Raw genomic sequence first — 14990 nt, forward strand, 5'->3', positions numbered from 1 at the left:
CGTGAATCAGAATTTTTTGTGTTGTTGATTCCGAAGCATGCCACAACTAACAAACACAAGTGCTTAAAAATTAAGCCCATTAATCTTCAAAATAATTCATTCAAGTCCAATTAGGCAAAAAAAATGGGAAAAAATTCTGGAAATGCTGATTTTATCCCCTCAATTAATTCATTTGTTATACACTAGAAATATAGACATGAGTGGCATTTTATAGTAGCTAACTACACGCAAAGAATTCGAACATATTGAAGAATTAAAGGAATATTATATTCCATACTAATTTATATAGTTCACTACTGTATGCGTTTCATATCTAGACATATATAAGTTATATGTAGAATTAATAGTGAAATATTAATCATATTTTTTTTAAATACTCGGTAGTATTTGTACAGCACACAGAAATAATTTATTAAATTTATTCGCATGTGAATTTTGGTTTTTATGGCAATTATTTTCATAAAGAGGCCACATTATTCATGTTTTGTCGATCTGTTGCATATTTGTGTAGATTTTTTTTTTATTGTTGGGGTTGAACTTCGATTGTAAAATTTTCCACAGTTTTTGGGTTTTTAAACAACTCTACCCCGACTGTGTTAGGTTTTAACAATATGTATCATAAAATGAAACCAAAATTTGTATATTTGCTAACTTATTTCGATAGTCGTACAGATCAATTGTGATTCAAAGCCATTCTAAGTTGGCATCTGAAGTTGGCTGCCTTTTGCCAATTACCAATACCAAATGCTTCATTATCTATTAGACAAAATTGTAAACCCACCTACTCTTCCCTTTTACCTTTGCGTTACGTAATTTCCGAATATTCCCACAGCCAAACTATATAAAGATTCTTAAACTTAATTAAATTTAATCAGACCAATAAATATGAAATGCTCGCTATCCAATGAATATCAAATAAAACATCAGAATCTAGAACTCAGGAGCGTAGTCAGAAATTGGGAGAGTGGGAGTGAAGGGGGTTTAACTGCTCCAGCTCCAGATTGACTTGACTATGGTTTGAGACATGAGTTCATCTAATCTTGGCAGGAACCAGAGTCACACTGGCCTAAGATAGGATTTCTGGCCATTTATACGCCGTGTGCCGGTGTCATATTTCATATAAGTTGTTGCTTGCCCTCAAAGACCCCCTCTGGCTACGTCCCCAACTACAACTACTGGCTTTAGGTGTTCATAATTACATTAAAAAATATTAAAATAAATACCACCTGATAAATTATAATAAAACCATGAGCATTATCCTTTATCATTGTGTATGTTTCCGCACATAAAATAAAATATAGACATTTTTGGTATATGACAAATCGAGAAGGGTAATAATACATTAAATTGATAATTGAAAATCGACATAAAATGTATCATCGTGTATCATAAATTGATATTTTCATTTTCCAATATTGCCTCACTATTTTTCATAACAAAAGGAATCAATTAGCAACAAATTGATTTAGTTTTAGGATAATTGATCGAAATTGCATAACATTATGGTAAATGCATGCACATTCAGGTCAATTTTTTTATTTCCAATGATTATTTTGAAAAATGAAAAGTAATCTGTCATGTCGAATGCATATTTTCAATCTAGCATGTGCAAATATATCCAAAAAAAAAAAAAAAATACAAATTATTATTAATCTAGCTAACTACATACCTACAGATATATTCATTCAGTAAAGTCAATTAAATGTGACATAAAATTAATTCTATAATGGAATTAATAATGATGTTATGGGGGGTTGGCCTCTGGGTAGTTAAAGCTCCACACATACAAGAGCATATTTTACTAGTTAATAGACAATTTAACAGGATCATCTATTTGTGAATTACATATCCCCATAACACAGATATTTTACAATAAATGACTAGCGAAAAATAGACCATTTGAGCATATAGACTAGCTTATTTTTTCCAGTCGAAGTCATAAAATGAAGGAAAATTTTCCCTTTTTGGCTTTCTTCCCGTGTTTTTTTTTGTATTTCTGAAAATCATATCAAAAATTCATTCGCATTGGGAATTTTGGAATCATAAAGTTACGCTCATAGTATGGGGCTGTAAATTTTATGAATTTTGTATACATTCAAATAGACATTACCGGAAATATTTGTGAAAAAGGGTATAAAATGTGATAAATAAGGAAAGATTAAAATTTAAACATTTTTTAAAATCAATACAGTAGATGTGAAAAGGCACAACAAGCAAGAATGTTAAATTAAAAATTAAGATACAAACTACAAATTAATTGAGTTATTATAATGAAACTACAATGGAATTGGGTATTGATAAAATTATAGCTAGTGTGAAATAAACTCAAATTAATGATAATTTGGGCTGATTATAATTTACCATGAATTTCAACCTTTTGGGATTAGAATTAACTTGTTGTATCCAAAACAAATTAACACAATCTTTGAATATTTTAAGCAAATTCAGTTGAAAACTAAAGAAACTTTCATAAATTAATCAATTAGAAAAATCGTCATTATCAATTTTGGATGATTTTCTGAGTCTTAATTTTGCAGAATTTCATTATCTTACTCAATTTTCAATGTAGTTTCATCAACAATGCGATTTACTGCACAGTTCTGCTCAGCCTCCACATGATCATTTGCCCTCTGCTAAAACATTGATTTCAAAGCCTCAAAATACCTTTCGACTTTAAAATGACCACAAATAATCAACAGAAAATTTTGATCTAACTCAAATAATTCACATTTAATAGTTCCGATTCTAAATTTAATCGATTACCAGCAACTAAGTATTTAATGCTCAACTTTACTAAACAAAAAAACAAACTCGAAAATGTTATTTTTTTCGGATTTTTTTCAAAAGTGTAATCATCGTCAAACAAAGAACAAAAATATTCTGATATAAATTAAAAAGTTTCTGTGTGCCTTAGTTCAACAAGTAATATGGCTTATCATGAATGGTTAATATATGGCGCAGTTCATGGGATTCTAATAGTGAAGTATGTCAGAAGAGCACATTGAATGTGGTTACAAGAGCATTGCCATCAATCCTAAATCCGGTTCTTGGTTGGCATGATTTTAGCAAGTTGCCGGAGTCGATTTAAGTCCGAAAAATGCTAAAGTCACGTCAGTTTGGGATTTAAATCGATTCCGTCATCAAGTCTGTGATGCCGGCCTGAGATCGGATTTTTGATCGAACAACCGATTTGTGCTCTTCGAGGATTAGATCGAAACAAAGCATGGAACAAATTAAAGAGTATATGGACAAATAGAACATATCATTAAACTTTCAAAACTATAAGCTCATAAATTGTGCTAAAATTATAATTACCATCGAAAATACAGATGTTAACATATTTTCATTCTGTTAAATTATTACTGCTCTAATTGTTCCATCGATTTTCTATGGATATATAAATGTACTTGATTGTGTATGTGCTTCATATCACCATCGAATGCCTCATTACCCATTTGAAATGAAAAGAAAAAATAATATATAATAAGTTCCGCTAAACTTTATGCATCATAATAATTTCATATTGTACTCTAAACACAATTTATGAAAAGAAAACTTTTACTGAATAAACAGCAAACGACGAGAGTGAAAATAAAGAGTGAAAGAAGGACGAGAGGAGAAAAAGAAGTTAAAAAATCTAGCGATGGAAAGAGAAAACAACTAATTTTAGTAAATTAATTATTCATTACCTAATTATTTTCTGCCTTCTCCTTGACGATATTAATTTAGAACATAACATGTACTTTATACTGTTTTTTTCAAGTAAGGGTATTAGGTGTAGGGAATGAAAATGAATGTTATTTGCTTTCACATATTCACACATAAGGAACTATATGTGTTGGTAAAACTTTTCATATGCTTCACAAAACTCTCTCATTGAATATTATTTTCTGTTGAAAAGTTTTTAGTTCATTCATATCTTCTCATTTATTATAAAAAAGGAGTGAAGCGAAACACCTACCATAATATTCAAATGCTTACAAACACAAACATTGAGATACATTTTTTTTAGGGATGAAAAAAAGTAAAACTTTTCTTATTATGTGAAAAACAAAATGATTAAAAGAATTAAACTTACAAGGTTTAAAACATGCAGTAAATGAAATGGATTTTTCTGGTATGTGCTACTAAAAGATATTGTTATTGGATGTTTTTATGGAGTTACTTGTGGAAGATTAGATTTTTACAGGAATTAATGTTTTAAAAATTGATGAAAAAGAACAAATAGCAGTGGCTTGATTACTTCTTAATTAGGTTATCCTAACATACAGAGAACATGCTGGCACAGAAGAACCACTGTACTGTACCTAAAACAGCCTCTTTGCATATTAAGTTTTAAAATACAGCAATTATGATAAACAAATCGGATTTATCAAGAATAAAGTTTTTGGATTAACTCACCTGTTTTCCTTGTTCTTCGCTTGATTCTTCGGTGTTGGAATAGTGAATTAATGCTGTCTTCTATAGTTAAATAGCTGTATGTCTTGAATTATTCGTATTTTTCTCTCAAATTTGATATTTGATGCAAACAAAACTGAACATTATCTCACCATTTTCACCACAAGCTATTTTGAAAATTGAAAAACCGTTATGATGGCAATCTTTGTTAATTTTGATTAAAATTTAAGTTCTCCAATGTTTTATGATTCACTAATTCTCCTTTAAACTTGAAAAATGTCTAAATTCGACTCAATATTTGTAAAAAGATATATTTAAAAATTCATAGAAAGTCCTTGATTGTACAATTTTAGCCAATTCTTTATAATCTTTCCAATTAAATTTTTCCAAGAAAAATCAAAATGCCTTCTACGATTACATAGATGACACACTTTTTATTCTCATCCAGGACACTTTATTTACGCACAGCAAGAAAAAAGTTAACTAAATTTTAAAGGAAAATTCCATCTCTTTAAATGCAAATTTATTTTTTTGTTCAACTGCGGACATTGGACATCTACGCATCAAAATCCGGGACATTTCGGATGAAAACCCAACAGATGTATACCCCAAATAATAAAAGACTGTATCTCAAAACATTGCTGATGTACAGCATTTCAATTATGAAGGTATAAAGCATATTTCTTCTAATTTAACAGACACCTGATGTTTTCATAGGACGAGTTACGAGAAAGAATTATATCAGGGGTGACGCATATGGAGATGGGTGACAAAATAAAAGGGGAAAAAACGAAGGTTTATTTCCATTTTTATTTTTGCGTCATTCTGTTTGCACGAGTGAATATGTCGGAAGGAAGTGATGTTGTGCTTCACACACTTTATGCTGTCTCTATGCATTAACTGTAATCCTACTAACTTATTCTCTATATATATTTTGTATATGATGTGGTATACGCACGTAAAATAAAATAAAACTTACCATTTTAATGGATGTTGACTCTCTCAAAAACAAATAAACGGTCGCCTCGTTGGCACATGAAAAATAGCTAATAATTTAGCCATGTCTCATCAAGACAACGAGAAAACACAAAACTTCTGAAAAATGAGTGAGTGAGAAAGAGAATGAAAACGTTTGTCCATTAATTAAAGGGACGATGCTGTGAATGCGGACAGAAAAAAATTGGGTAATTTGATGAAAAATGGAGCGAATAATAATGTAGAGACAAAACCGCTTACATGAATAGAAATGAAAGTGAATGAAGACAGGCTTTAAATTACATTTTGGTTGTGTTGTTGTTGTTGTTGTTGTTTGTGTGAAAATTGGGAATTTAAAATGTATGGAAGGTGCTAATTTTTTTGTTGCGGTCTGTTGACATCCTCGTTTATATTCATTATAAATCAAGGATGATCACAGCATTAACTCATATATATTTTCATCCCGAGCGATATAAATGAAGAATATTCCGCTAAGGGGCATTTATTGCTCCATACGGGGTATTAAAAGCTCCGCTAAGCCTATTTTGAAACTAAATGGAAGGCGCCTGTTTTTAAGGACCTATATGGACGCAATACGGAGACGGCTTCATCCTAAATGCTCCCTGCCGAAACCTTCCTCATTTATGTCACTCGGGTATGATTAAAATTGTCACATTTTGATGTGAGACATTAAAGTCAGTAAACTTTATGCAGTTTGAATATTGTGCAATAATAATGTTGCATATAGTCACAGTCTGAAGAGCATATTCAGTATATCTAGAATTAAAATGCTACCTCGTTGGCATTAAAACGCTCCTTTTACTATTCTGAATAGGTAAATTTTCTATTATGAATGCTGTTGTTTTTCACTTCAACTTTGCGCTTCATATAAATATCCAACACGATGCATACTTTATGTATATCACATAAGTATTTCATTATGTGTTTTCTGTGACTGTTACTAAAAATATAAATATGGATATAGAAATAAAAAAAAAAGTCCTCCATTCATGGAATTATATACAAACTTATGCAAAAATAAAGAGAGAAAAAAAAGTTATTTTCAAGTATTTCTTTCCTTCCATTTATAAAGTTTTTCTTTGTTCCTAGCAATTCATAGTTCTTAAGTATAATCGCTGATTGTATATATGTATAGACGACAATATTTGTTAATATACAGTTTCAATGATGTTTTAGCAGTTTTTCAATTTTATGTGCTTTAAAAAAATTTAAGGAAATTTGTCAAGCGGGGATTATTCACTTATTACGTAGCATGAAAAATTGACTTGACTAACCCCCTCTTGTTTGAACCCTCACCAAAATTCATCGCTCTAGATGCCATTATTCCTTTGAACATTTACGCATCAAATCCGGGACATTTTGAATAGAAACTCAAAAGATGCATACTAATCCACCCTCTCCCCTCTTGTTTGAGCTATAATAGAATCACATGACCTTCCCTCCAACGTCCTTTATTCTCCAAACTTCAAGAATTTTACTTCAAAGTAAACTCGAATATCACAAGTCAATGCAATCGATTCAGTCGATCCAGTCGATTTTTTACTTACCATACTCTACCCCCACCCCCTTCCGCTCTCTTGTTTAACCCTCCCTGTTTTCAAGAATCTTCCTCGCAAAGTATCACAAGCCGGTTAATCGATCTAAAATCCAACTCAAAGATCTCAAAAGAATCTACCACCAACTAAGAGCCACCTCTGCCTGGAACCGGATTTCTGATCGATTAACCGATTTGTGCTTTTCGGGAAGGTTTCGTCATGTAATCTTTAAAATAATACAGCAACAGTTTAAAGGACAAAAAAATAACAAATTCTTAGCCACATTGGTACGTTTTCTGGGTAGAAAACAAAAGCACGCTTTAGGAAAGGAAAGCGGCCGGAAAATTGGGGATATCCGTCCATTTTTGAGCTGCTGGAGAAAATTTATATCTTCGTTACAGTTGCTGTAGCATTTCATTCTATAAAAAAAACTTTAATTCCTTTTAGTAGAAAAAATGTCAATTTTTTTAAATAATATTATTAATATATCAAATTGCAAGCCCTCTTGTTTCCGATCATGCGTACATAAAAGCTATTTTTTATACAAAAAAATAAATAAATAAACAAAAAAATTCATTCAGATGTCACCAAATATGCTACTTGAGTTGAATTTGTATGCCATTGATTTTCATCGCGTAACAAAATGTTTTTGGATCTAAATATAAATGGCTCTCATTTTTATCAAATGATAAAATCACTTAGATATTCATTGCATTTATTTGACTTTTAAACTGTTTGAAATTTTTATTCATGAGATCGCTTTTTGACTTTGCTTGTAAAACTTTTTGATTTTATTAAAAGTCGAGTTTATTGAGGATCAATAAAAAGTCAATAAAATGTTTAAGCCAGACTGTATGTCATGCATGTTTGATCCATGTAACTAAAGTCTGTGTTGATAGAGACAGTGAAGCATTTGGTATTGGTAATTGGCAATAGACAGCTGAGTTAGCTATGCATTCTCGCAATCGGGATCTCCCGAAAATTTCAATCCGGATCCCGATTCCGAAAATTCATCGGGACCGGGATTTCGAGAAATCATAGAGTCTCAGATGCCAACTAAGAGAGGCAATGGATCACAGTTTATAGATACTCATTATTGAGCATTTACTATTTTGTGAGCATACACATTATCACGCTCCTTGTCTGTTTGAGGATCTGTATGATCGGTATGGCCAGAGAGCAATAACATCCGCAACCAAAACTTTTATAAAAATTAGCTAAAAGCAAGTCAAAATATCTTTCGGCAAGTAAATATAAAGTCATGGTTACAGGGTTAAGAGTAGATTTTGGGTCAAATTTTCATGATCTTGTGATAGAATTAGATAGAAGAGATTCCTTTAATGGCCTTTCAATGGTTTATCGTTGGAAATACAGTAGTAACGGGATACAGAAAAATGGATAATTTATATATGACACTTTGCCATACAGTAGAGTAACCCTACATAGCTCATTGATAGGAGCATGCGACCGAAAGTCATGAGACATGGGTTCTAGTCCTACTCGAGATCTAAAATTCAAAATCATACTTTTTCTGCTAGATCAACGATCCTAAAAGATAAAGAACGTGCTCACAAGATTCTCCTAGCTCCAACCAGGATATTAAAGTAGAGCAAGCTCTTGAGAGAGCGCATTCTAATTGCGTGTTATGGTTACTAAGCCTGAAAGGCTGGAAAAACCTTGTTTCTACCAGGTTCAACTAAATTCAATGCTAATGGTTCAAGGATAATGACAATTTAAAGAGTGAGGGTTTGCCCGAACCATCTAACTCAGACCTAGACCTACAGATTAGATTCTGATCTGAACTGTTTCTCTGATGACATTACAATCTGTCTGTAATAGCTGAGCTTAAATACAAGCAATCTAATTAAATGAAAGAATAGCAAAAAATTTCAAAACTCTCTCCCTAACTCTTTTATGAATTAAAAATCCTTCATCCTCCCTAGAAATTAAACTGTAAATATCATAAAGTGTATAATAAATTCCGATGAGTTTATAATTTAAACGAAGGTGATGTAATAGATAAAAAAAACACATGTGAGCTAAACACGAAATTGTGTAGAGATATATATTGATACTAAAAGTAAAAAAAGTAAGGAAGAGGAGTAAAAAGGTAGCGGGGAGGAAGAGAAAAAAAAAAGAATGTAAATAAACCATAAATAAAACAAAAACCATTTTTCTCATTACTGAATGTCGGCTCTATCTTTAACTGCTTCTGTTGCTTCTATATGTTCCATACATGGAGAGATTGTGTGCAAAGGGTAAATAAAATGTGAAACCATGATTATATATTTATATATGATTCTGCACTATATTTTCACTGCTTTTATATGTTCCACTCGTTCATTTCTGAATTTCAAAAAAAAAGAAGCGAAAGAATAAAAAAATAAAGTAAAATAAAGGTAGCAGCAATGAATGACTAGATGAATGAATGAATGGTATACAAAAACGCTACAGTCATGCACACACAATACACTCAATGAATGTTGTAGCATTTTGTAACAATATATCTTGGCAACCATACCAATGTGTCTTCCTCACTCCCCTCCATCCACCCTCACACTCTCACTTCTCAGTCGTTTTTTGTGTGTACATTTCGTGATACAATTTCACTGTTCACAGTCACTTTGCAAATTCCGATATGATAACGATGATGATGATGATGATGATGATAAAGATAATTCGAGAATATTGTGGCTGAGAGAATTTTTTTTCTGTTCATTCTTCCTTCTCTTGACTATATGTATGCATTTATTAGTTCAATATATTCTTAATGGAAAAACGGTGTTAGTTTTCATTCATGTAATGTATCTAGCTTCATATTCTAAAAGAGTCGGGAACGATTAAAGAGTCTTAAGTTTTTTTTGATAGAATATTTGATGTTAGAGTAGATTGGTGACATTGCTGTGTTGTCTTTTTCCCGAGCAGTGCAATGTGTTTGGTATGAGACTGCTTCGTAGTTGGATTAACTGTTAGACTCGAAGTTTTGATCATGAAGCCATCATTACGACTGATTTCGGTTCATTTAACGGCGAAAAATTGACAGAAAATGGCCGTTAAATGGCCGTCAGAGAACCATGACGTCTTGTCATCAAAGCAGCGACGAAGCGAAGTTCTAGTGTCTTTATTGTACTGCTCAGGCAACAGTTGTTAGGATTTCTATGTGGGGACGCTTTCTAATTAGAATCTTGTTAACTCTAGCTCAGACTATGGCTGAAATTCTGATGGTTCACATTTGAAATTGTCTAAGTTAGCATCTTGCCTTATTGAATTCAGATCATCCTCCCACTCACAGTCCTAAAATAACTCAAAATTGAAGTCTAACAGCGCAGGTAGTTACCTGATCGGCACAATTTTCTCATGAAAGCCAGATGTTAGCTACATAACATTCAATTTTTAATTATTATGGCATTTTACATGACACAAAATTGACACTTGGACACCAAACGGCAACCACCTGGCCACCTGGCTGCCATGCAAAAATTGTGCAGACCAGGTTAGCTTTAGGACTAATTTCTCTCTTTTAGAAAGCTTTTAAATCGCATGAAAGCTTTAAAAATTGTGAAAAGATTAAAACAATCTAAAAATTTCCACGCAGATGAGCACCGTTAATGCAAAAACATTGCATGATGTGCTGAACACCTGCAAATTTCAATGATAATTCCTAAAAGCAAATCAAAATTAAACAAACATCCTTAAAAATAATAAATATTTTTTTAAGCTCATACCTTAAAGGCATACCTTAAATATTGCTTTAAATGAATTCTCGAAAAAGTCTTATTAATACCAAGAACAAGACAAGAAAGTCAAAATCATTCAACCTTAGTGTCATTCAGATTATTTACAATTTGAAGCTTTCTATGATGAAAAAGAAACATCCAACATCTTTCAATATGCTCAGTAAACAATCTCAATTCTCAACATTAATATTGACAAGAAATATGAAAACATTTTATTAAGCATAACTCACTTGTTTATGTATATATTATATGTAAATATCACAAGAAATATGACAAATGAGCTTTTTTTTAATATCATCCTTATTCTTTATTCTTCTACTTCTCCTATTTCGTCTAGAATCTCTGTAATTATTATTATTTTGAATTTTTAAACTATTTCTCTATCTTTGTTGTACAAAAAAACATCCTTAATAGAGTTCAATTTAGTTGATTATCTTATCTTTTAATCAGATATTAAAGTAATGATTGTATTTTTAATTTGCATAAAATATTTTTTTTCTTCTTTTTAGACGAAGCTCATAGAAAATCAAGTGAGAGAAAAGTCAACAAATATACATAATATAAAGAAAAAGTTCCTTTTTTTTCACCATCTACTCCTCTTTCGTTATTTCAATGTTTCTATCAAATATATCTCTCCCCCACCACCTTCTTTTCTTAGTATGTTTGTTATACTTTTTCTTTACCTCCTCTACAATCTCGTCTACTTTATCTTTTCTCCTGTCATACTTCTTTTTTTTTTCATTTAAAATAAACTATTTATCTGATTGTCGTCAAAAATATATATTTAAATTAAATTTGAACTACATAGATATTGAATTAGTTCGTTTATACTTATATCCACTGTGCATGATACTGTACATGCTGTGAGAAAAAAAATTATTCAATTACTTGTTGCCTCCTGTTGAATATCTGGAGTCATTTATGAATTTTATAAAGATTTTAATTGAAATTTTCTAGAAAAAATCCTAAACAGCACATCCTAACAGGCAGAGAGTATGCTTTTATGGTACAGAAAAACCACTACGGTACCTAAAAGCGGTCTCTTGTCCGAAGGACAAAAACACCTTATAGTTGATGGAAAGTTAATGTCCATTTGATAACTAGTTATTATAACTGTATTTTTGTCCATTCGGGTTGGCTTGTTACAGACATTGGCATAAATTGCCACACATTGAACCCAAGTGAACAAAAATACGTTAAGACTAGTGATTATCCAGTTAATAACTTAACTACAACTAGTTACAACGTATTTTTGTCTACTCGTGAAAATGATGTTCACTGCGGCGACAGATGACATTATACTTAGATCCAAGCGGTTGGTCAATTGGCAAATTCGATTTTTTTTATCTCTAATACAAAATGGTGAAATCATTCAAATTTGCCAAGTGCCTGTCAATTCTAAGTATATTGCCGCTTTGTCGTCCAACGTCGTAGTGGCAACATTTCAATATATGTCATTCGGGGTAGTTGTCTTTTTGGCGACATAAATCACTTTATTGACAAATTATTCATGACAGCCAATTGGTTACCATTAGAGATTTCAATACCAGTCCAAAATATCAATCCCGGAATTAGAGTATTGGAAAATTCAAAATCCTGGTATTCGAGATCCCAGGATTGAAAACCCTAGCTACCATATGGCGTCCAAGTGACAACTCTGGTCTGCAGAATTATTAGATTAAAATATTTGGACAAAATTAAAATATCAAAATAAAAGATTAGCTTTTATAATCCTATTTTAAAAAATCCTTGCAATCTCCTCAAATTCTACTCTTTAATTTTCATTCATTCTTTCTCCAATTCTTTCATAAAAATTCTTAAACTATGTTATGTTATTCATATTTTTCTCTTCTTTTTTTGGGAAAATGTATTTAAATTTTATATGAAAATTCAAATAAAAAGGGATTAAATACACTTCAGAAAAAGTACAGATATAAAATATTCATGAGGAGATTTCGTAAGTCAACACATCAAAAATTGTAAAAATGTTTCTTCTTTTTATATGATAGGAAAATATTGATATCATGTTTTGCAAATATTTAAATAAATAATGTCAAAAAGAAATGTTTAAAAATTTAAATTGAATCGATTTTGTAAAGACTAGGGTTGAAAAATTTTCTTTTAAGAATTTTTATGATAAATATTTCAAGATGATGAATTTTTGATTTTTCTTACATGTAAGGGATAGACCAAAAGATCTGGTATAGTACAAAAGTTATGAAAAATTAACGAACAAATTGCAGCAAATTTTTGAATTTCAAGGATGAGAAACTTTTCCCTACACCCCTCCCCCATGCGCCATTAAGAATCATAAATTTTGTAAGAAAACTTTAAGAAATGTCTCAAAGGACTTTCACATTCAATACAAATTCACACAATATAAATGCAGAGTAAAACTTTCTGAATACGTCTTTTATTTAAGAAGAATAAAAAATATTTTCACATTATACAGACATTATGACACCATTGTTCAAATAACAGAAGAATAAAAACCTAAAACTTACTTTTGAAGACATTTTTTCCGAGCGAAATCTTCACGAGAAAGAGGAGAGAATAAAAATCCCAAATAGAAAGCATTTTCAACTGTTATAAACATATGTATAATTCCTATGTTATGGGAATGTTCGGGAATTACGTATCGATAAGAATAGGATTTTTCAGACCCCCTCCTCCCTTATTTTCTCGTGGCACATGGCAACCACATGGCCGCCACATTGAGGTCACATGACAGCCACATTGAGGTCACATGACAGTCATATGATATTCACATGACAGTCACATAGAGGCTAAATGACAGCCACAAAGAGGCTACATGACAGCCAAATTGAGGCAACATGACAGTCTCATAGAAGCTACATGACAGCGACATTGAGGCAACATGACAGCCACATTGAGGCTACATATCAGCCACATAGGGCCACATGACAGCCACATAGAAGTTGCATGACAGCCACAAAGAGGTTGCATGACAGCCATAAAGAGGCTACATGACAGCCACATTGAGGCTACATAACAGACACATGAAGTCCACATGGTAGTCACATGGAGGCTACATGACAGTCATTGGACTGCCATGAATAATTTGTACCATTTAGGACGCTTTGCAATAAAATCATGAAAAATTCTGTGCTCCATCACAAAATTGTAAATCAGCCCCCAACCCTTAAGCCTTATATGATTTCCAAACGCTCCCCAATATTAAATGGTGATATATATTACAATATAAAGCTTACGCACACATCCACATGCACTTACAAACATAAAGTATTACGTAAAATGGGGGGATAAGGATTGAAGTGTGTCGATGAAGCTCAGCAATTTACATTTACTTTTTTATATATAAAGACAGCATAGATTATATATAAGGTCTCAAGAACATTATCCTTGATGAAAGAGATTATTATCTAAAATCTTATGTTTAGGAGAGATTTGATTCAATCAAATAACTTTTTTTTCGTTCCTTTCTTCCTCCATTCTTTTTTTTTGCTTGCTTCTGCAAAGTACTTTTTATAGCCTTAGACTTAAAAGATGTAGTGTATGTATATATATATATACAAAGATGGAACAATATGAACGGTAGACAGATGCAAAGATTATATAACCTTACAGTTACTTTAGGCTATTATGATACCCTCAAAATGTCATCTACGATATAGTCATTTTTGTGTTGGAACTTCTGAACTTCTGAATTGTAACCGAAAACAATAATCTTGGAAATAAAACCAACCTCCGGAAAATTTATTCATTTCCTCAAACTTTATTTCTCGTCCTTATTATTTGATAAATACATTGAGAGTGAAAATGAAATAATAAACAGTTATGAAACTTATCTTGATACATAAAGTGAAAGATAACAGAGATTCCCTTTTATCCTATGATGCGTTCATATCGTTTACGTTTACTTACGTAATTTAATTTAACATTTGCTTTATTAATAGCAATAACGTTACTCTTTCATTGCTTCATTAAAGCAGATAGAAAAAAATTAAGGCTGATATTATTTTTCATGGGACTTTAATAATATTATATCTAGGTGTATGGGGACAGATATTGAATCTATGGATTTTTATGTTAGAATAGGTGTGAACTTGTTCTGTTTTTATCTTGAGACTAGAAATTGTTCTTAAAATTAATTTGATGTTCTTCAATAATTTGAAGGATTAAACATCCTTAGCAAGCAAATATCGTGTTCTCAAGAGCAGAGCAAGCTGAGATCATGAGCATGCTCATCCAGCATGTTTAAATAGAGTAAGCTCTCGATAGCATAAGATTCTATAATTAGAATATGTTTATGGTCGATTAAAGCAAAGCAATGCAAAGTTTT

The 14990-nt window shown here is 31.5% G+C and overlaps 1 protein-coding gene across 10 annotated transcripts in view; it reads left to right on the plus strand.

The window, feature by feature from the left end:
- heph (polypyrimidine tract-binding protein 1 heph) overlaps nucleotides 1-14990 on the plus strand; it is a 128530-nt gene that overhangs the window by 73115 nt on the left and 40425 nt on the right. For 7 of the 10 annotated variants that reach the window (XR_011544971.1, XR_011544972.1, XM_070648130.1 and 4 more), the window contains one exon: nucleotides 11176-11196. The exons of the other annotated variants lie outside the window; for them this stretch is intronic. Coding sequence is in view for 5 of the 7 variants with exons in the window: in XM_070648130.1 (XP_070504231.1) it covers nucleotides 11176-11196 (21 nt within the window). In the remaining 2 variants the exon portion in view is untranslated. The remainder of the gene's footprint in view (nucleotides 1-11175; nucleotides 11197-14990) is intronic. 10 annotated transcript variants of the gene reach the window in all.

The sequence above is a fragment of the Chironomus tepperi genome, unplaced genomic scaffold (genome assembly GCF_022539635.2).
Source record: "Chironomus tepperi strain 1889 unplaced genomic scaffold, CSIRO-AGI_Ctep_v1 contig_388, whole genome shotgun sequence".
NCBI lineage: Eukaryota > Metazoa > Arthropoda > Insecta > Diptera > Chironomidae > Chironomus > Chironomus tepperi.